This window comes from Ornithodoros turicata, chromosome 1 (genome assembly GCF_037126465.1).
Source record: "Ornithodoros turicata isolate Travis chromosome 1, ASM3712646v1, whole genome shotgun sequence".
Taxonomy (NCBI): Eukaryota; Metazoa; Arthropoda; class Arachnida; order Ixodida; family Argasidae; genus Ornithodoros; species Ornithodoros turicata.
In genome coordinates this window covers 216,930,477-216,947,066 of record NC_088201.1, presented here as the reverse complement: position 1 = coordinate 216,947,066, position 16,590 = coordinate 216,930,477, and the positions used below count along the sequence as shown (strand labels likewise).

General features: G+C 44.8%; 1 protein-coding gene across 1 annotated transcript in view; it reads right to left on the bottom strand.

The window, feature by feature from the left end:
• Nucleotides 1-2,717: 2,717 nt before the first annotated feature.
• Nucleotides 2,718-16,590, bottom strand: part of LOC135394569 (uncharacterized) — a 28,837-nt gene continuing 14,964 nt past the window's right edge. The window contains exons 5-7 of the mRNA XM_064625376.1: nt 15,846-15,988; nt 3,926-3,988; nt 2,718-2,888 (exon numbers count right to left, since the gene is read on the bottom strand). Of these exons, the coding sequence (XP_064481446.1) occupies nt 2,718-2,888; nt 3,926-3,988; nt 15,846-15,988 (377 nt within the window). The remainder of the gene's footprint in view (nt 2,889-3,925; nt 3,989-15,845; nt 15,989-16,590) is intronic.

The window sequence follows — 16,590 nt, the reverse complement described above, 5'->3', positions numbered from 1 at the left end:
CTCTAGATTCCACGTTGTTCCAAGCATTGAACCTCAGCACGTGCCGCATCCTGAAGTTCAATGGGCACCGGGCATGCCCTGAAAATGTTGATGTTGCATCTGTTTGAAGCTTGACGTCAACAACATTGCCGCTGTTACCTTGGATGGCACTGCCAAACACCTCTAGTGGTCGGCTAAAATCTGTTCAAGGGAACCACTGTGGAAGCAATTGATTCTGCGTACTTCTATCCGCAGCGGGTCGAAACAGTTCCTTCCTAGCAAAAGTATCCATGGACAGTTTGGTCATGTCCTTGTTGGACAGTACAGTGACGTTGCTTGATCCCAAGATTTCTAGTCCTTCTCCAAGTCAAGTCCTGAGATAGTTTTCGTAGCTAGTGAAGGTATGTTGTCGTACTAAGTCTGATTGTACGTTTCTTCACTTATCAAACGATAAGATGTGCCTGAGTCTCATTCTGACTGAATTGACTTGCCATTCACTAATAACGTTGCGAGCAACTTGGAACTCGAGTATTTATGGAATACCTGGTAGAGGTCGTCCTGTCACTGTCCTCTACAAGAAAATTTGATGTCCTTGTCAGCTGCTTTCCCCTTGCGACGTGCTCATGCTATATGACCCAACATCTTAGAGCATATACACTGCGCAAGTCTTATGCTTGCAGTCCTTGGCAGAATGTGGAACGTCACAACGACGGTAACGGAATTTGCGTACCTCTCTCGTACCTGATGGACATTCAGTTTATGAACGTGCCCCTACGATACTCCTGCGTACTGTTGTTCATCAGTTGCACCTGCTGCTCGTAATGCAAAGTCCAGTACTTCACTGAACGTGAGCTCCTGCTCAACAAAGGCCCAATGCTAGAGGTTGGCGTCCAGTATGCCGCAGACAAATATATCCCGCAGCATTGCATCAAGCGGCAAGATTGTAGATGTAGACCCAGTCCCCACTGTCATGGTAGTACCTGCACGTCCTGTTGGGCGATGCTGTGTTGTCAGCTGCTGCTGGGGTGGTTACAGAGCGAAAGTTAGTCTGCCACCAGCTTCCTTAGTACTGTAACGTAGCTGTTGATGGACTCGTCAGGTCGCTGATCTAGCTTTTGGAATCTGCGTCCGTGGAGCACCTCGGAAGGTTGTGGACCACAGTGGTGCTTAAGTAGTGACTCGACAACCATTTCGTAGGTTGTGGCATGTAACTGTCGTGCAGCGAACAATGGTCGGATTGTTGCAAACGTTAACCTACATTTCGTGAGTAGTTGAGCTTGTTTCTTCACGGGATCTTGAATTCCGTTCGCTTCAAAGATGGAGGTCAGACATGCCGCCAATATAACCCAGTCTGAATTGTTCCACAGATCCGTCAACTGTTGCTATTTTGCTTCCGTCTCAACGCCGGTGCTACGCTTATCCTTGGTGGGTTCTTGATATGGCACGATACCGGAGAAACCAAGCCGATTTACAACGATTTCTTAAATTACATCACTGCGCCACTCGTGCGCCACCTCGCATTTCTTTCTCCATCGTCGTCTCGAAATGTACAAGAACATGTCATCCAAACTCACCTGCATAATACTTCTCCCCTCCACTCCAACAAATGTGGTTACATGCAGGAAAGCTTCAGCCCATATTCTGTTTTACTCTGTTAGCACTTATTCAAAATATTTTGAATGATTCTTGTATTGATGCAATCGCAAACCGGAGACACGAAGCAGCAGCGCAACGTCACCAGCACTGAAAACGTTGACTATCCATTATATAATGTTCTCAGAACCAATATGCATAAATGTTCGAGCGCCTTCTACATTCTTTATCATCAACCACAGGCACCTAAACAGATCTGTCTCTTGCCGTTCGCTCGTCATCCGTCCAGTAACACGCTCTGAACACAAGAGTAGCGGCCACAATGATATTCCATGGTGTTTTGCGGCCGCTATACGCCAGTGACGCCGCGTCAACTGGAGGCAGCGGCGACAAAGGCAGGTTTGGAAATACGCCACTGAGCATTCGAAATAGGTCTGTTCCCCCATAGATCACAATATGCGATGCAGCTTGGACCCCGTTTCAACAACCGTTCAAATTAGTTACCCACAACGTGTGAGCCTATACAGTTTGAGCATCAGCGCAAATTTCGGAATTTCAGTATTGGGCTGACCACCTTGGTAGCTCAGACGCTAACGTGTTGACTGGCTGAGCCTAAGATCGGGTTCAAACCCGGCCGAGTGGGGCAGGAAGGTGGGGGAGGGAACACTGCCTATAGCACCATGCGTCGGAGATTTTAAAGGAACCCCGGATGGTCGAAATTATCCGCAGCCCTACACTGCGTGACGCCCAACACGTCGCCACATTATAGGCCCCCAAGCCCTACATGTAGCGTAATTGGCGCATTGTTGTCCTTACTAGGTTGTGGTTATTACTTGCTCTGCCTTGTATACTTACCCCAATAAAAATCGTGAGAACTTGCATTGGTGAGGACCTTTCTGAAAACAAGTTTCGATGGAGTCATTTTAATGACCACTTTCGCACTGACGATCGGAACGATAGCAGCACACCAGCGGAATATATAAAACAGAACGATAGCTTTGGTGAAAACCAAGGAATTAGACACGTTGAGCAATGGGCAACTGTTTATGCTAAAAACACATTCTCTTGCATTCGTCGTGAAACGACTTGAAATGAATTTTCTTGTAAGGGGTCTGCGATCTAGGAGAGACATCTTGCGTCGTGTGCTATTCCATCGACACCCACCTCGTGAACACGAAGACGATGTCGGACTCGTTGGTCCCAGGGTATTCAACAATTGTGCTATTAAGCATCGCAACGGTTTGATGTGAGTCAATCGACTCAACCTGTCTACCATGAATTTTCACGAGGTGGTTCCTGTCCTGTTCCTCATTCATCTGGAAATACAGAGGGTTAGCAAAGTCATGCATGTGTCCCTATGTCATGAAATTCCGGGGTTTTCTATGATAGTATTTATCATCATCACTGCCGCCAGTGTGGTCGCTGCGTGGCTTAGGCTCAAATTTTTGAAGGCGATTGTCCTTCCAGTGCTTTGGTTCCTTTCCTTAGGAACCCACAAAGCTACCCTCGAGAGAAGGTAGTCTTCTTTACCTAGCTATAGTATTGAAACCTGCTTCTGTTTTCCTGAACTGCTTCCAGCAGTGCGTCTGATTGCGAGAGTACAGAACATAACTTTACTAACCGCGTCCTAAGGACAAGCCATCGTCCTATATTTTGAACCTAAAAATCTACACTACATGGGTTTGGGAATGGACGATTGCAAGAAATCTCAGTGCTGAATGAAGCACGCGTTACGCCATGGGCGCTTATTGAACTGAGAAAAATAGAATTGCCGATTGTGGTTTCACTTTTGATGACTTTGACACGTGTTAACATTGACGTTGTAAGGATACCCATGCTATCTCCACTCGGTGTATGCTGTCAAATGTAGCATCATGAACACTAATACACCATAACAGATAAGGCAGTGGTCCTGCTTAAGCCAATAATGACCTACAAGACCCTGCTGTACAACAAGAAAACCGATAGCGTGTCGACGGAAGGCGAGAATGTACGAATGAAACGAAATGTAGCCCATCAGCAACTTTTGTAAATGCGGCCCTTTGGTGTCTGCGAACGTAAGGATTGTCTGAAACTGGGTGGAAGGTTCTCTGTCGGAGCGAAGGATTGGTCGGAAACGAAAGTAGCGTTTTAAAGTTCTGGCCTTATTTTTGCCCATTAATAGTGTGCTGAGTTCGCGGAACACCGCGATATCAACGTCCCTTGCAAACATATTCCAATAATTTGTTGCTGCTATGAAATTGCCTTGCCCTCAACCTGGTTTCATGCCAGCACCTTGGCTCAGTATGTGCCGTCTGTATGAATAGGGCCACTGATGCTAATGCATGTCTGGAAGTGGAGTATAAAATCGTACCACATAGGTGTCGTAAACTTTCATCTTCAGCTTGATGTTATTTTCTGCAAAGGCTGCATTGATCTGGAACGTAAGAAGAGAGATAGACAGTGTCCGTTAATTGGTATATTATGAAGTGTTTTTGCCATACCCGTCGAAGTTTGTCATACGCGTCGAACTTGCGATTCGTACATTACATAGCGGTAAAAACTGCAGAAAAGAATTACCTTCGTCCACGAATAAGTTCGAACAACATCGTATAGTGTGGCTAATGCAAGTTCCATTCAGAGCGAAAATCATTTTTCCAACGCATTGGGTGGGGTTTAAGCAGTGTTGTACAGCTTGGGAAAAAGAGTGCACGGAACAGCACCGCGCCGCATGTCTACATATCAGTGACATCCAAACAGGAAACAATGGCGGACATACATACTGATACATGAATAGAATAGTCAGTCACCCGTTTTTGACTCAGAGCTATTGGGTTCGAATCCTACCGCCGACTGTTCTCACTGAGGTTTTCCCTGGGTTTTCCTTAAACATTCCCGACGAATGTTGACCCAGTTCCCCCTGAAGTCGGCCCAGGGCGCATACTAACTCCCCTGCCCCAACTTCTTTATACTATCCCCAGTTCACCGGTCCACATCTGTACACCACTCACAGCCACAGTTGCTTCGCGGCGCTAACACGAAATTTAAAAAAAAGTCACCCGTTTAATATTCGACCTCTTCCTGGTATAATGCAGACGACCTCTGCGATGAAGACATGCGCCAGTGCCATGCATGCCAACTTTTGTCACAAGCTGTACGTGGCGGTACCGGACATGGACATATACCGTAATGGCTCTGTTTTCCGTTTGTGAGTAGAGATCTCGCAACGTTTCTAGCGAAGAAAGAATTTTCCGCTGCAAACATGGGTGGCTGCGGGCTCTCTCAGCAACCTTCTGTAAAGCACACAATTGAAAAACAGCAAGGAAGCTTCAAGGAAGCTTCAAGAAGCAAGGAAGCTGTATTACAAATTTTCGCGTGCTGACGACGAGAAAGCATTTAATAAAGTTTTGGAAGGTTCATTGTTGTTTTTGAATTGTTCTCTACTAGTTGACCTGACTTTTGCAGGTGTACTGGTGTATACCCCATCTACTTTCTGTAACATGGAAAATGCAGGGCAGCCAGGTCTAACGCGATGGCAATCGTTCAACTTCACACAAAATGCGGGGACACCTTGAAATTGCGTGTAATGATTTGCAGATATGAGTTAAATGTAGGACCATACTAGAGAGAATAAAGCGCTGCGAGTTTGGCATTAAAGGGACCATAAAATGATTTCCGCGAAATCCGAGTACTCTGCAGGAAACCGTGATCCGTAACTATCGTGCACACGTCGACTTTTACCCGGCCCTGACTGTTGCCTTATTAAGTACAACGGAGGCGCAGTTACTAGGCAAAAAATAGCCTGCTGACGTCATCGCCATCCAATCCCATCAGCCAACTATGAACGACGAGGAGAACACACCCCGCGGGGCCTCGCGGGTGCATAGTTTCGGTTTCGACAACAACGACGTTGTAATATCTATTGCCGAACTCAATTGAAATATGGCGAAAGGCAAATTATGCAACGATCAAACAAGATATTATGCGACACACACAGCGTCTAGGAATCGTTCGGCATGTAGCAGCTCATAAAAGGTCACCGACAGAGACATTTTCAGGGAGGAAAACCTGCTCTTGTAACCATGCTGACAGTCAACGGCTATATCACATTTCTCGTAAGATTATGTCTCAACGGTTAGATATAATCAAATAAAACATATGTCATGGCGAAATATGCAAGCTTGCTTGCAAATTTGCTCGTTGCAGTTTGCTCGCAAAAGCTTGTCCGCCAATCAGCAACATGCGGTATGCATGATGTCATGGCCAGTTCGCCTCGCAGGGGGGCGTAGCAGCTATCGTTCGTCCGTGGTTGATGTAGAATATTTTTGCTATGTGAACCATTTTCACCTTCATATTTCACACAGTGAATGCATTGTTACAGAGGAACTAACTAAAAATGATCATAGGCTTGTTGTTGGCAATATCCTTCATGGTTTTATAGTGGTAGCTGTTAACGGGAACGTGTCAGGAAGCCGATGTGGTTGTACCACAAAACTCTCGGTTTTAGTTATTCAAATCAACATAGACATATCTACACGTAATGAAAGCGGTTTTGAAATACTCACAGATGTGTACACTATCCCGGAAACCGTCTCGATTTTACAGCGTTTCCTGCCCCGCTAGTGCCACGATTATGGTAATACTTTTCTCCCGGTAATCCCAGTTGTACATATCCTTACTTACTTCACAGATGACAGGCCAGTACTTCTCACTCTAAAGTAGTTGTGCATATATCAGCAGTAAAAGTGTAACATCCACAGGCCGACACAGCGGTTACCGCCGAACTTTGCGTTACGTAATTGTAAAACCGTCCTGTAATTTTAGACGGACCATGTGTACCGTAAGTAGCACGCATCATGATCAAGAAAAAGGTACAGATACACCGGCTTCACGTAACAAAAGAACAATTTACTTCAACAGACGTTTCGTCCCCCATGCCGGAGACATCATCAGTGCGAGCACACACGTGAAAATGACGTCTAACCAGAGTTCGAGGTAACTCGTTCCTTTTTTATGTAACTTTGCCAAAGTAACTTAAGTTAAGTTCTAAGTTGCTTTTAACTCGATTTTCACTCACGTCCACATAATTTCTTGCTTTCTTTCCTTTCTGTCCTGTTTGTAAACACGGTCGTTTTCAGGCACATAGTTACAAGTAACTCGTCACAAGTAACAACTAACTGAACACAGTACTTTTGCGGCGTGGTAACTTTCAGAGGAACTCGTTTCTTTTTGAGGTAGCTTTCCAAAGTAGCTCGAACTAAGTTCCAAGTTACTTTTAATTCGCTTTTTTCCCGTTTTTTCCTTATGACATTTTGTGCCATAAAACGTGATATTCAATCAATTCAGTATTTTATTCAGGAAGTAAGAACCGCTGCCATTGAAATGAATCAACCATTGTGCGCCCTCAGTGAGTAAGATGCAAAGCGTTCGAATAGACCTCTACCAGAGGAACGTCATCATGACATACAGCCTGAAACCGAAACAAATCGGAAGGAGAGGGCTGGGTTCCACGAACGGGCACTTGTTCGCTGCCTCCCATTGAAAGAAAAGTAGGACCGAGGGTCGCGTCCCTTTAAGGGACCATATCGTAATTCCCTCAAGACCGTGGCTCTTGGGCGCGACCTTGTTCACCTCTAGCTTCGAGCCGAGTTCAATTCTACCAAATTTTGGCGCTGTCGAACACTATGACGTCATTTGTTTACAAACAGAGAGAGGTCTATTGTTGGACATAAACGAAAACGATCTAAGCGTGTTGCACTCCTCCGCAGGCAACTCTACTGCTCACGCGCGCTGCACCTGCGTAATGCTATTTTGTGTCCGAAGTAACTTGGAAGTAACTCGTTCTTTTTTAAGTAACGCAGTAACTGCGAGTTACATTTCAGGCTCGAGAACTTCGTTATTAACTTAGTTACATTTTGCACACTGTAAATTAACTTCCGAGTTAACTAAGGAGTACTTTTTGACGGGCAATTTCTCAATCTATGCATCTAACCCAGTTTATGAAGGTCGCTGTATACGTGTCTAGGAGAGGGCCGCGGTTGACATTGCACTCTCAAACATTGATATTGCACTCTCATTGTACTCAACAAAGACGACTATCACAAGAAAATGCAAGACATCCTAGATGACCCTGCACACTTAGCTAGGTTGCAGCACGACCCCACACCAGGAACCGAACATTCTTCGGTAGACCAGCTGCGTGACCTCAAGAAAAAGGGACGGTTGGACGACGCCACATACCGACGACTGTTTTCCTCGGATGCTTCCATTCCCCGAATCTACGGACTACCTAAGATTGATAAACCCGAGTGCACCTTGCGTCCAATTGTGTCCTTCATCGGATCGCCGACTTACGCTCTGTCCTGGTCGAAATCAAATTCAAAATCAAAATTCCTGGTCGAAATCATCGCCCCTGTAACCGGAAAAACACAGCTGTCGGTCCACAACTCGACTGAATTCGTGCAACTGGCCCGTGACCTGACGTTGGAAGAAAACGACATTATGGTGTCCTTCGACGTTGTATCTCTCTTTACCAACGTCCCGACGGATGTGGCTATAACTTTGGTCGAGGCAAAGGTCCGCACACGTCCCTAACTGTTGTGGATGTGGTGTTACTTCTGCTCTTCTGTCTCAACCAGACTCATTTTGCTTTGCGTGGTCAAATTTACCACAGATTGCTGGCTTCCCCTTGGGTAGTCCTGTGTCACTGACCATGGCAAACATCGTAATGGAACACGTGGAAGAGACCGCCCTGCAAAGAACACAACACGTACCCAAGTTCTACAGACGCTACGTCGATGACACTTTCGTTGTTCTTAATCAAGACCATCTGAACGACTTCCTTTCCATTTTAAATGGTGTGGAGCCCACAATACAATTCACGCAAGAGCTTGAACAACACGGCACGCTCTCTTTTTTGGACGGCAGCGTTCACAGATGCGAAGACGGCACACTACAAACCAGCGTTCACCGTAAGCCCTGTAACAAGATGAATTTCTTGAATTTCGATTCCCATCATCCGTTGGAGCAAAAACGAATCGTCGTGAGAAGCCACAGGTCTGACAAGTTCGCCTCGACTGCTGAACTACTCGCAGCCGAAGAAAAGACGATTGCCGACTCGTTGACTAAGCGGGGATACCCCAAGTCATTTATTGCCAACATAAGACGACGGATGCAAGAGAAGAGATCACACGACAAGAGTAATCACAGCCAGGGCAGGGTGTGCATTCAAGACGACTTTCAAACCTGTCATGAAACTTCGTAGTTTAATTTCCAAACCTAAAGTAGCCGGCCCACCCATGTCCCAAAGCAGAACCGTGTAGAGATAAAATGTCACGATTGCAACGCCACATACATAGGCAAAACAGGTCGCAAATGTTATACCCGGTTTAAAGAACATACACGGGATGTGAGAAACGCAACAAATGCGACGAGGTCGAAGACAGAACTAGTCGACCATTGTTGGACAACGGACCATATTTTTGACTTTGAGAACCCGAAGATTTTGGCTCGTGAACAAAGGTGCCCGGTCCCCGGAAACTGATCCAAAGGTCCCCGGAAACTGATGGCATTTACGGCGTGACCCACTTGCGTGCAATATCAACCGTGGTCCTCTCCCAGGCATGTACAGCGACCTCCTTAAACTAGGTTAGATGTCATTCTCTCGTGTGCGCTCGCACTGATCATGTCTCTTGCATGGGGGACGAAACGTCTGTTGAAGTTTGACCTTTTTCGTTATCTCTATTCCCGGCTTGTGGAACATTTTTGCACATCACAACACACATAGCACAACAAAGTAGAGCAATGTGAAAAGTGCAATTGGCCCCTCAATCATACTCCTTCAGGTCACTATTCTTTGGGTCTGAGTTGGAATATACTGCCTCCGCGTGGGATTCTGATCACACCGCTATCTCGAATTCAATAGAAGTATTACAAAATGGGGCTGTCCGATTTATATTCGGTAATTACAAACGCCAGAATGACGGTAGAATCTCAAACGCCCTCTGTTTTCCACTTGCCCAAAAATAAGCCGCCTCCGTTTGTTGGTGTCATTTATGCTGCAATACTGTCAAATGCTTCATTTGCTTTATTTATGCCCAATTTGTTCACGTGGTCTCTGTAAATCTTTGTATCTGCTCTTGTTAACATTGTACTTCTATTAAATTATTAAGGTTAACCATTTTCCTATGTATTCCGTCAATCCCCCTAGACTTGTTGCGGTGAATCATCTCCTTCCACCGTCATTCGTGTAGTTGTTCTTAGGCAACTAATAAATGCATTTCAAGGTGGCATAATACGGCAGCTGTCCACCTTCCACCCGGAAACCAAGTAAGTGGTCCATTTTTATTCTGTGGTTTATCCCTGATTCCCTAAATCAACATTTTCCGCTTCCTACAGCTGATGCGATGCCCGAGAACACACATGGTCCTCAGGATGTCCTGACAGTGTCATCATGTATCGAGGTGTATCGCCAGAACGTCCTAGGGATAACGATCGTGGACTGTCCGTGAAGAGTAATTCAGATTCGTCCTGTGCCCGTCCCTGTAGGTAGCTAGCGGGGCGAGCAATGATACTTTGTTTAATTTACCTGCTCAGAGTTTTTGTTTTGTTTTTTCGGCCGATCCTGAGACAAGATGGACATTACTCTTAAATAAAGAGTGTTCCAACGTAAAACTCGCTGCCTCCAAAAAGGACGATTGTCTGTGGTACATGGAGCATTTCTCGTGGAAAGGACAGTAACGCGCGATTATGTTGCAGTGCAAGAAACGGACTTTGAAGCGATCCAGAGCTAATACTTAGATCAATTCCTCGCTTCGAGTATTTTTTTCTTTCTTTTGGTAACCGAAAGAAAGATGGGCAGCTCACCCTTCGTTTTGTGTCGCAGGCGAGCAGGACTCTCGAATTTACGGTGGGGAGTTAAAAGCAATTAAAAAGATCTGTTTTGGCTTCGGAAGAAAACGTCACTTGGCGCTTGTTTCTGTGTGACTCCTCGCTGTCCGTCCTGTAAAACATTGCAGCACTTTTTGCACCTTATTCATTTTATTTTATTCGACAGAAGGAGCTGTATCGTCCGAGTGACACTCCTGAATTTTTGAATTGTGTGAGCGAGAGCCTGGGAGAGGAGAGGGTAGGCATACCGTAGTGCATGCGTTATCCCATAAACCTAAGAAGATTAGTTCGAAACATGACGTGTCAGTGGTGTAGGCTAATATAGGCTTCATAGACGGTGTCGAGTTTTTAACGCCCGTGTTGCGGGAAGCAGCATGCAGGGGATTTTGTTTAGTGCAGAACAGGAGTAGTGTATTAGATACCACTGTCGTGTGGATGATGCTATATTGGCCCACTGGGAAGGTGGGTGAATGATAGATTGAGAGAGCATGCGCTTGCGGTTCCGTCGGCCCCGTCTGGCCATTGCGTAGTTCATTATATCGCTGCACGTGTGAGCCGGATTTTGGTATGACCTTCAGCGTTCTGAGCGACTCTCTAGTGTTTGTTAGCGACGTACGTACACGATTCGTTAGAAGTAGAAATATCTCTCAGAGAACCGAGAGGATGGCGGGTGAAGGTCCGCGCATGAAAACCTCAGACACACAACAACGAACAACAACTCAAAAACAACTTTTAGTACTGTAGGGACAAATACAGGAGTGTGATTGGACTTTGCAGTTTTGGAGCAGAAATCTGAGCAGCGGAAATGCCGGTTTGGAGCAACAAAAACCAGTTTGGTAGAATCTCAATAAACTGACAAAAGTGCAGTCAGGTAAATATTTCACGAAACGTTTAATAATGAACACATTTGTAAAGTGGCGTACAACATAGAAATTGCTTAAAAGAATTTTAGTTATCAAGTGCCTCGGAAGTGCCTCGATGGCAATTTCTATTGCACTGTGCCTTTCTAGATTTGCTAGGGCTGCTACAAGTATTGGTTCTGCTTTGGTTCTGGTTTGCGACAGGAGGGTCTGTCTCTCGAAAGGTTGTTGATTTCATACCGTTTGGGATCCTCGATATGATGTGACATTCTTCTTGCATTTTTGACGTCACCCCTCAGTTTTCGCTCTGTATTTTTTGGATTCGTACCAATTCGTAGTAAATTAGAATAATGAAAGCCAATTTTCAGGACAGGGGCGCAGTTTAAGGCAATTGCACATTTGCCTTTTGAACACAATTGCCTTTGAATTTGTTTTCAGACATCGACGAAAACAAAGCGATCTAGCGGTCTGCAGAATGTCATGAATTGAGTATGCATTTGTTAACATGTACAAGTCCTAAACAGTATGACTGTGAATGCGACCTACATCTACGTGTACAATTTTACACAAGGACATCATTTTTAAACAAAAGCAGACCAAACAAAAGACCCCTCAGTAAGAAATTCTTTTGTGCAAAAAGCTGAGCCAGGCCGGCAAAAAAAAGTGCGACCGAGAGACGCACGGCATGTGTTAATGAAGGAGACTCCCTCCTGTGGGTACGACTGTAATATCAGCTTCCAGGGCTGTCTTTAAAAAAAAACGACGAGGTCATTACCTGTTACTTTCGACAATACCAAAGCCATGTAGGCACCGCAATACGTGTTCGAGCGCGCCCGCAGACCATGTAGCACCAGAAGCACAACCGGAACCATGTGGACTCGGATTGATTTAGATAAATAGCTTAGTATGGGCTTGAACTCACTCGATAGTCGACAAAGCCACTTAGGTTAGCCGGACGCGTAAGCTAGGCTATGGCAAGTGCAAGCACCCACTTCTGTTTTAGTATTGTTGCTGTTCAAGATGGCGGGGGGACTGACTTTGGACTGACTTTGACTTTTTTTAACAGAATGTAGCAGGACATCGCCTGGGCGCAAAAATGCGCAATCTGCGCAGAAATCACACCCCTGCAAATATATAAGGTCAAGAGATATGGAGCGGGGAGAGAAAGCCGCATAGACAGCTCTTTAGAAGAGAATATGTCGCCCGATATCTGATTCATTCAACAGTTAGAAATGAATAAAACACGGAAGAAAGCTCTGCGGCAGAAAAGGTTGTTTTACGGTTTTCTTTTTCGCTTCCCCTTATGCTACAGGGAAATCTGCGGAACATTCATTTAGGACAGAATAAAAGGACAAACGAAGTCGCGAAGCACCCGGGGCGAGGACCACAGTGGTATTGCTGACACAACCTGCCGTCGATACAATCGCCAATGCTATGCTTTCATTTCATTTCATTTATTTCCCCTTAAATGCCCATGCGGACTTTACATAAGGGAGTGGATAAATTGACAAAATATGAAGATTTACAAGCATGATGCAAACCTGAAGTTGCATACAAATAAAAAATAATAATTCAAAATAAATTCAATATTCGAAATAAATGAATACATAATAAGCCATTAATGCAAAAAAATATACAAAAAGTGAACATCGTAGTGAAAACACATTAGCAAAGAAGATATGATGACAACTGTGAACGAAATGAAGCACTGTCCTGTATGTTTAATACTGATTCGGGTAGACCATTCCATTCGTTTATTCCGAGAGGCAGAAATGAGAAGCAGTAAGCTAATGTTCTGCGTTGAGGACGTCTTATTTTGTATGGGTGATCAATGCGAGATGACACGTAGTAAGGCGGTGTTATGAGGATGTCCTTAAGGAATGGAAGGTGATGGTAAATTCTGTGCAGTAGTGTAAGATGTGCAACCTTGCGACGGATGTTAAGTAGAGGTAACTGAAGACTAGATTTCATTTCTGGAATGACTGCTGGAATGACAAGAATAATTAGAGCATATGAAGCGACAGGCACGGTTTTGAACACTCTCGAGCCCACGCGAAAGATAGTCTTGGTGAGGGTTCCAGATGGACGAGGCATATTCTAACTTGCTGCGGACGAGTGATCCGTAAGCCACTTTCCTTACTGTGACGGGAGGATGTTTAAGATTGCGCCTGACATAGCCGAGGGTTCTGTTAGCGTTGGTGGCGACCTTGGTTATGTGTTCCTTCCAGGACATATCAGAGGTGAAGGTGATCCCAAGATAAGTTAAGGAGGTTACGGACTCAATGGGGAGGTCGTTAATGTAATAATCAAAGCTAGGAACGTTTTCTCGTAAAATGAACGACCTTGCACTCAGAGCTGTTTAGTTGCATTTGCCAGCCGGAACACCAGTTCTGAACGCGGTGAAAGCCGTCCTGAAGCAGTGATTGATCCGAGGAGTTAGATATTTTTCTGTAAACGACACAGTCGTCGGCAAATAGACGTATGTTAGAGGAGAGACCATCAGGTAGATCGTTATTGAAGATCAAAAAGAGGAGTGGGCCCAAGACAGTTCCCTGTGGGACACCTGAGGTAACGCGTGACCCGGGGTAAGAGCAATTATTGACAGATGTGTATTCATGTCTCTCATGCAAATCGCGAATCCAAGCAACGACGGGCGGGTTTATACGTAGGCGGGCTAACTTGTAAAGTAATCGTTCATGAGGCACACAATCAAAGGCCTTGAAAAAGTCTATAAAAATGGCGTCAGTTAGGCAGTTATGATCCATGTTGGAAAGTAGGTCATTAGAAAAGCTAGATAATTGGGTCTCACACGAGTAATTTTTTCGGAATCCATGTTCGAATGGTGAGAGAAGGTTATTAGTTTCCAAGAATGATATTATGTTTGAAAATAGGACGTGTTCCATTATTTTTGAACAGCCATTAGTAAGGCGAATGGGACGATAGTTCAACTGGTTACGTTCGCCAGATTTAAAGATCGGGACGAGCTTGCCTACGTTGCAGTCGCTGGGCACGGTTCCAGTAAGTAATGATTGGGAGAAAATGAGGGACACGAAGCTACTGCAGGAGTATTTAATGCTCTTGAGTACTTTTACGTTAATGTCGTCAATACCTGCGGCAGAGGGCTTTAATCTGTCAATGATATTCACTATTCCATCAGCATTAATCACGTCCATGAGTAAGAGGACGGAGAGATGGCACAGAGGACGCGTCCTCACGCGTAAATACAGAAGCAAAGAACTCATTAAATGCAAGAGTTTTTGTTTGTTTGTCAATGGTCTCATGGCAAACAGTACTCGTGTTAGTTTACATGACCGGCAACTTAGATGATGAAGGTAGACATCGGAGTTCCTGCATTTATCGCTTCGTTTATGGTCAGGAAGCCTGTCATTAAGACAGCGGGAAGTCAGTTGCACGTATATCGTCCCACAGGAGAAAGGGTGTAGAGTAGACGGCATTCTTCCAGTGCGGCATATACCGGTTGTTTCACGAAAGTCCCCAGGCTGGATAGTTCGTAAAGAGGTGGGGCCATCGAAGAAATTTCTTTTTCGTAAACATGCTTGGGACATGGGTCATCAACTGAGTCGTGAGCGGCTCATATGGATAGGCTCACTAAGAAATCAATCATCCTAATTTTTAATGTTTACTTTGCACGCTTTCAAGACCACTGTCCTACGTATCGGTACCTTCAGCGAAATATATTCAAACAGACAAAAAACGAACGCGTCACGCTCATATAGAATGCCAAACATAGCAAAGCGTATCGTGCTGCTGTTCCTAATCTTCCGTCGCCCCGTGTTATGTACTAATCGGATGAACACGACATTGAAAGGCGGATAGCCGATTGAAAGAGCACATTGGTGCACTACTCCGCGCAAGAAATATGTAAACCGAAACCGATTAATTGCTCGAAAAAGTCCTAAGCGTCGACGAGTTTTTTTTTTTCTTGGAATTTTTCTCGCTGAAGGTCCCCATACATAAAACAGATATACCGTAGGTGTGTGAAGTAAAATCGTTTATTAGTGAGGGTATGCAAATGAGCCGCTCACAACTCAGTTCACGGCAGATGTCTTAACCAAAAAGAAAGGTCCGCTTTGGTACCACCTGTTTACGAATTATTCAGCCGAGGAGTGAACACCCGGTAGAGCAGACGCATCCCTGCTACACCTGACTTTAGGTACTCTGGTGTTTTTTTGCACAGTGGGAGGCGCGTATTTGGCTGGGTAATCACCATCATCATCATGATCCAATCAAGTTGTTTTTCCTGAAATGGTAGGACAAGCAGGACAATCACTCAGCAAGTAGAATGCATCATAGTTGATGAATTCGGGACAAATACATTTTGTTGAGTTTGGGGTCCGGTGAACCCCAGAAAGTGGACTCAATCAAGTATTTCGTATCCATTTGCTTAAAAAAAGTACCGAGCCCTATAGCTTTCACAGCAAGCTCTATCATGAAGATAACCTCTCCCACAATGTCAGAAACATACCTTCTCTCTACACATTCCCATCGTAAGCAACGCAGTACGTACATCTAATTCACACTTACTATATTAAGCTGGCTTTGTGCATATATCATGAATTGTTCCTTGGATATCGTGCTGTAGCTGTGATCACCGATGAAGAGGACTGTGATGGGGCGCGTTTCAGCCAGTTTAGTGAGTTCTTTGTCGGTCAGGGGACCCCTCGTAGCTGTAATTGAATATAAAAGCATCAGTGGCACTCTGCTCATATTTACGTGTTACTCTAGCTCCTATTTGTTTGCCATGTTGCATATTTCGCATGTCAGGAGGGCAGAGTGCTTACGATTCACCCGAAAATATGTTTTCTACAGCGTAGGGCACGTCTCAGAAAAATGTTGCTAACGGCTATTACAAAGCTGAAACATCTTTGTTGTTAGGTGCAAGCACAACGATGCAACTGTTGCAATGCGAGACTTACTGGCCTTTAAACGCGGATTCGGGCACGACCAAGTTGAAGGTTAAGTGCGCCTCGTGAAATGGATTCAATGGGAACTGTGTGGGGCCAACGTGTATAAACAGTTGTACAGCAGCACAACATTTGTACTCTTCCGCCATTGGTGCAGGATTCGTGCTCGCACATATTATGACTTTTTTATAACCGGAAGTCAATTAGGCGTCTAAATGAAATTTGGTATGAGTTACATTGATGCGTTATATTGATGGAACGGATTGCATCTAACCGACATCAATTTCTATTGCCAAGTAGTAATTTTTCAGTTCATTCGCTTTTTGCCATCGTATTATCAAGTGATCGGTAGGTTTTGCGTCTAA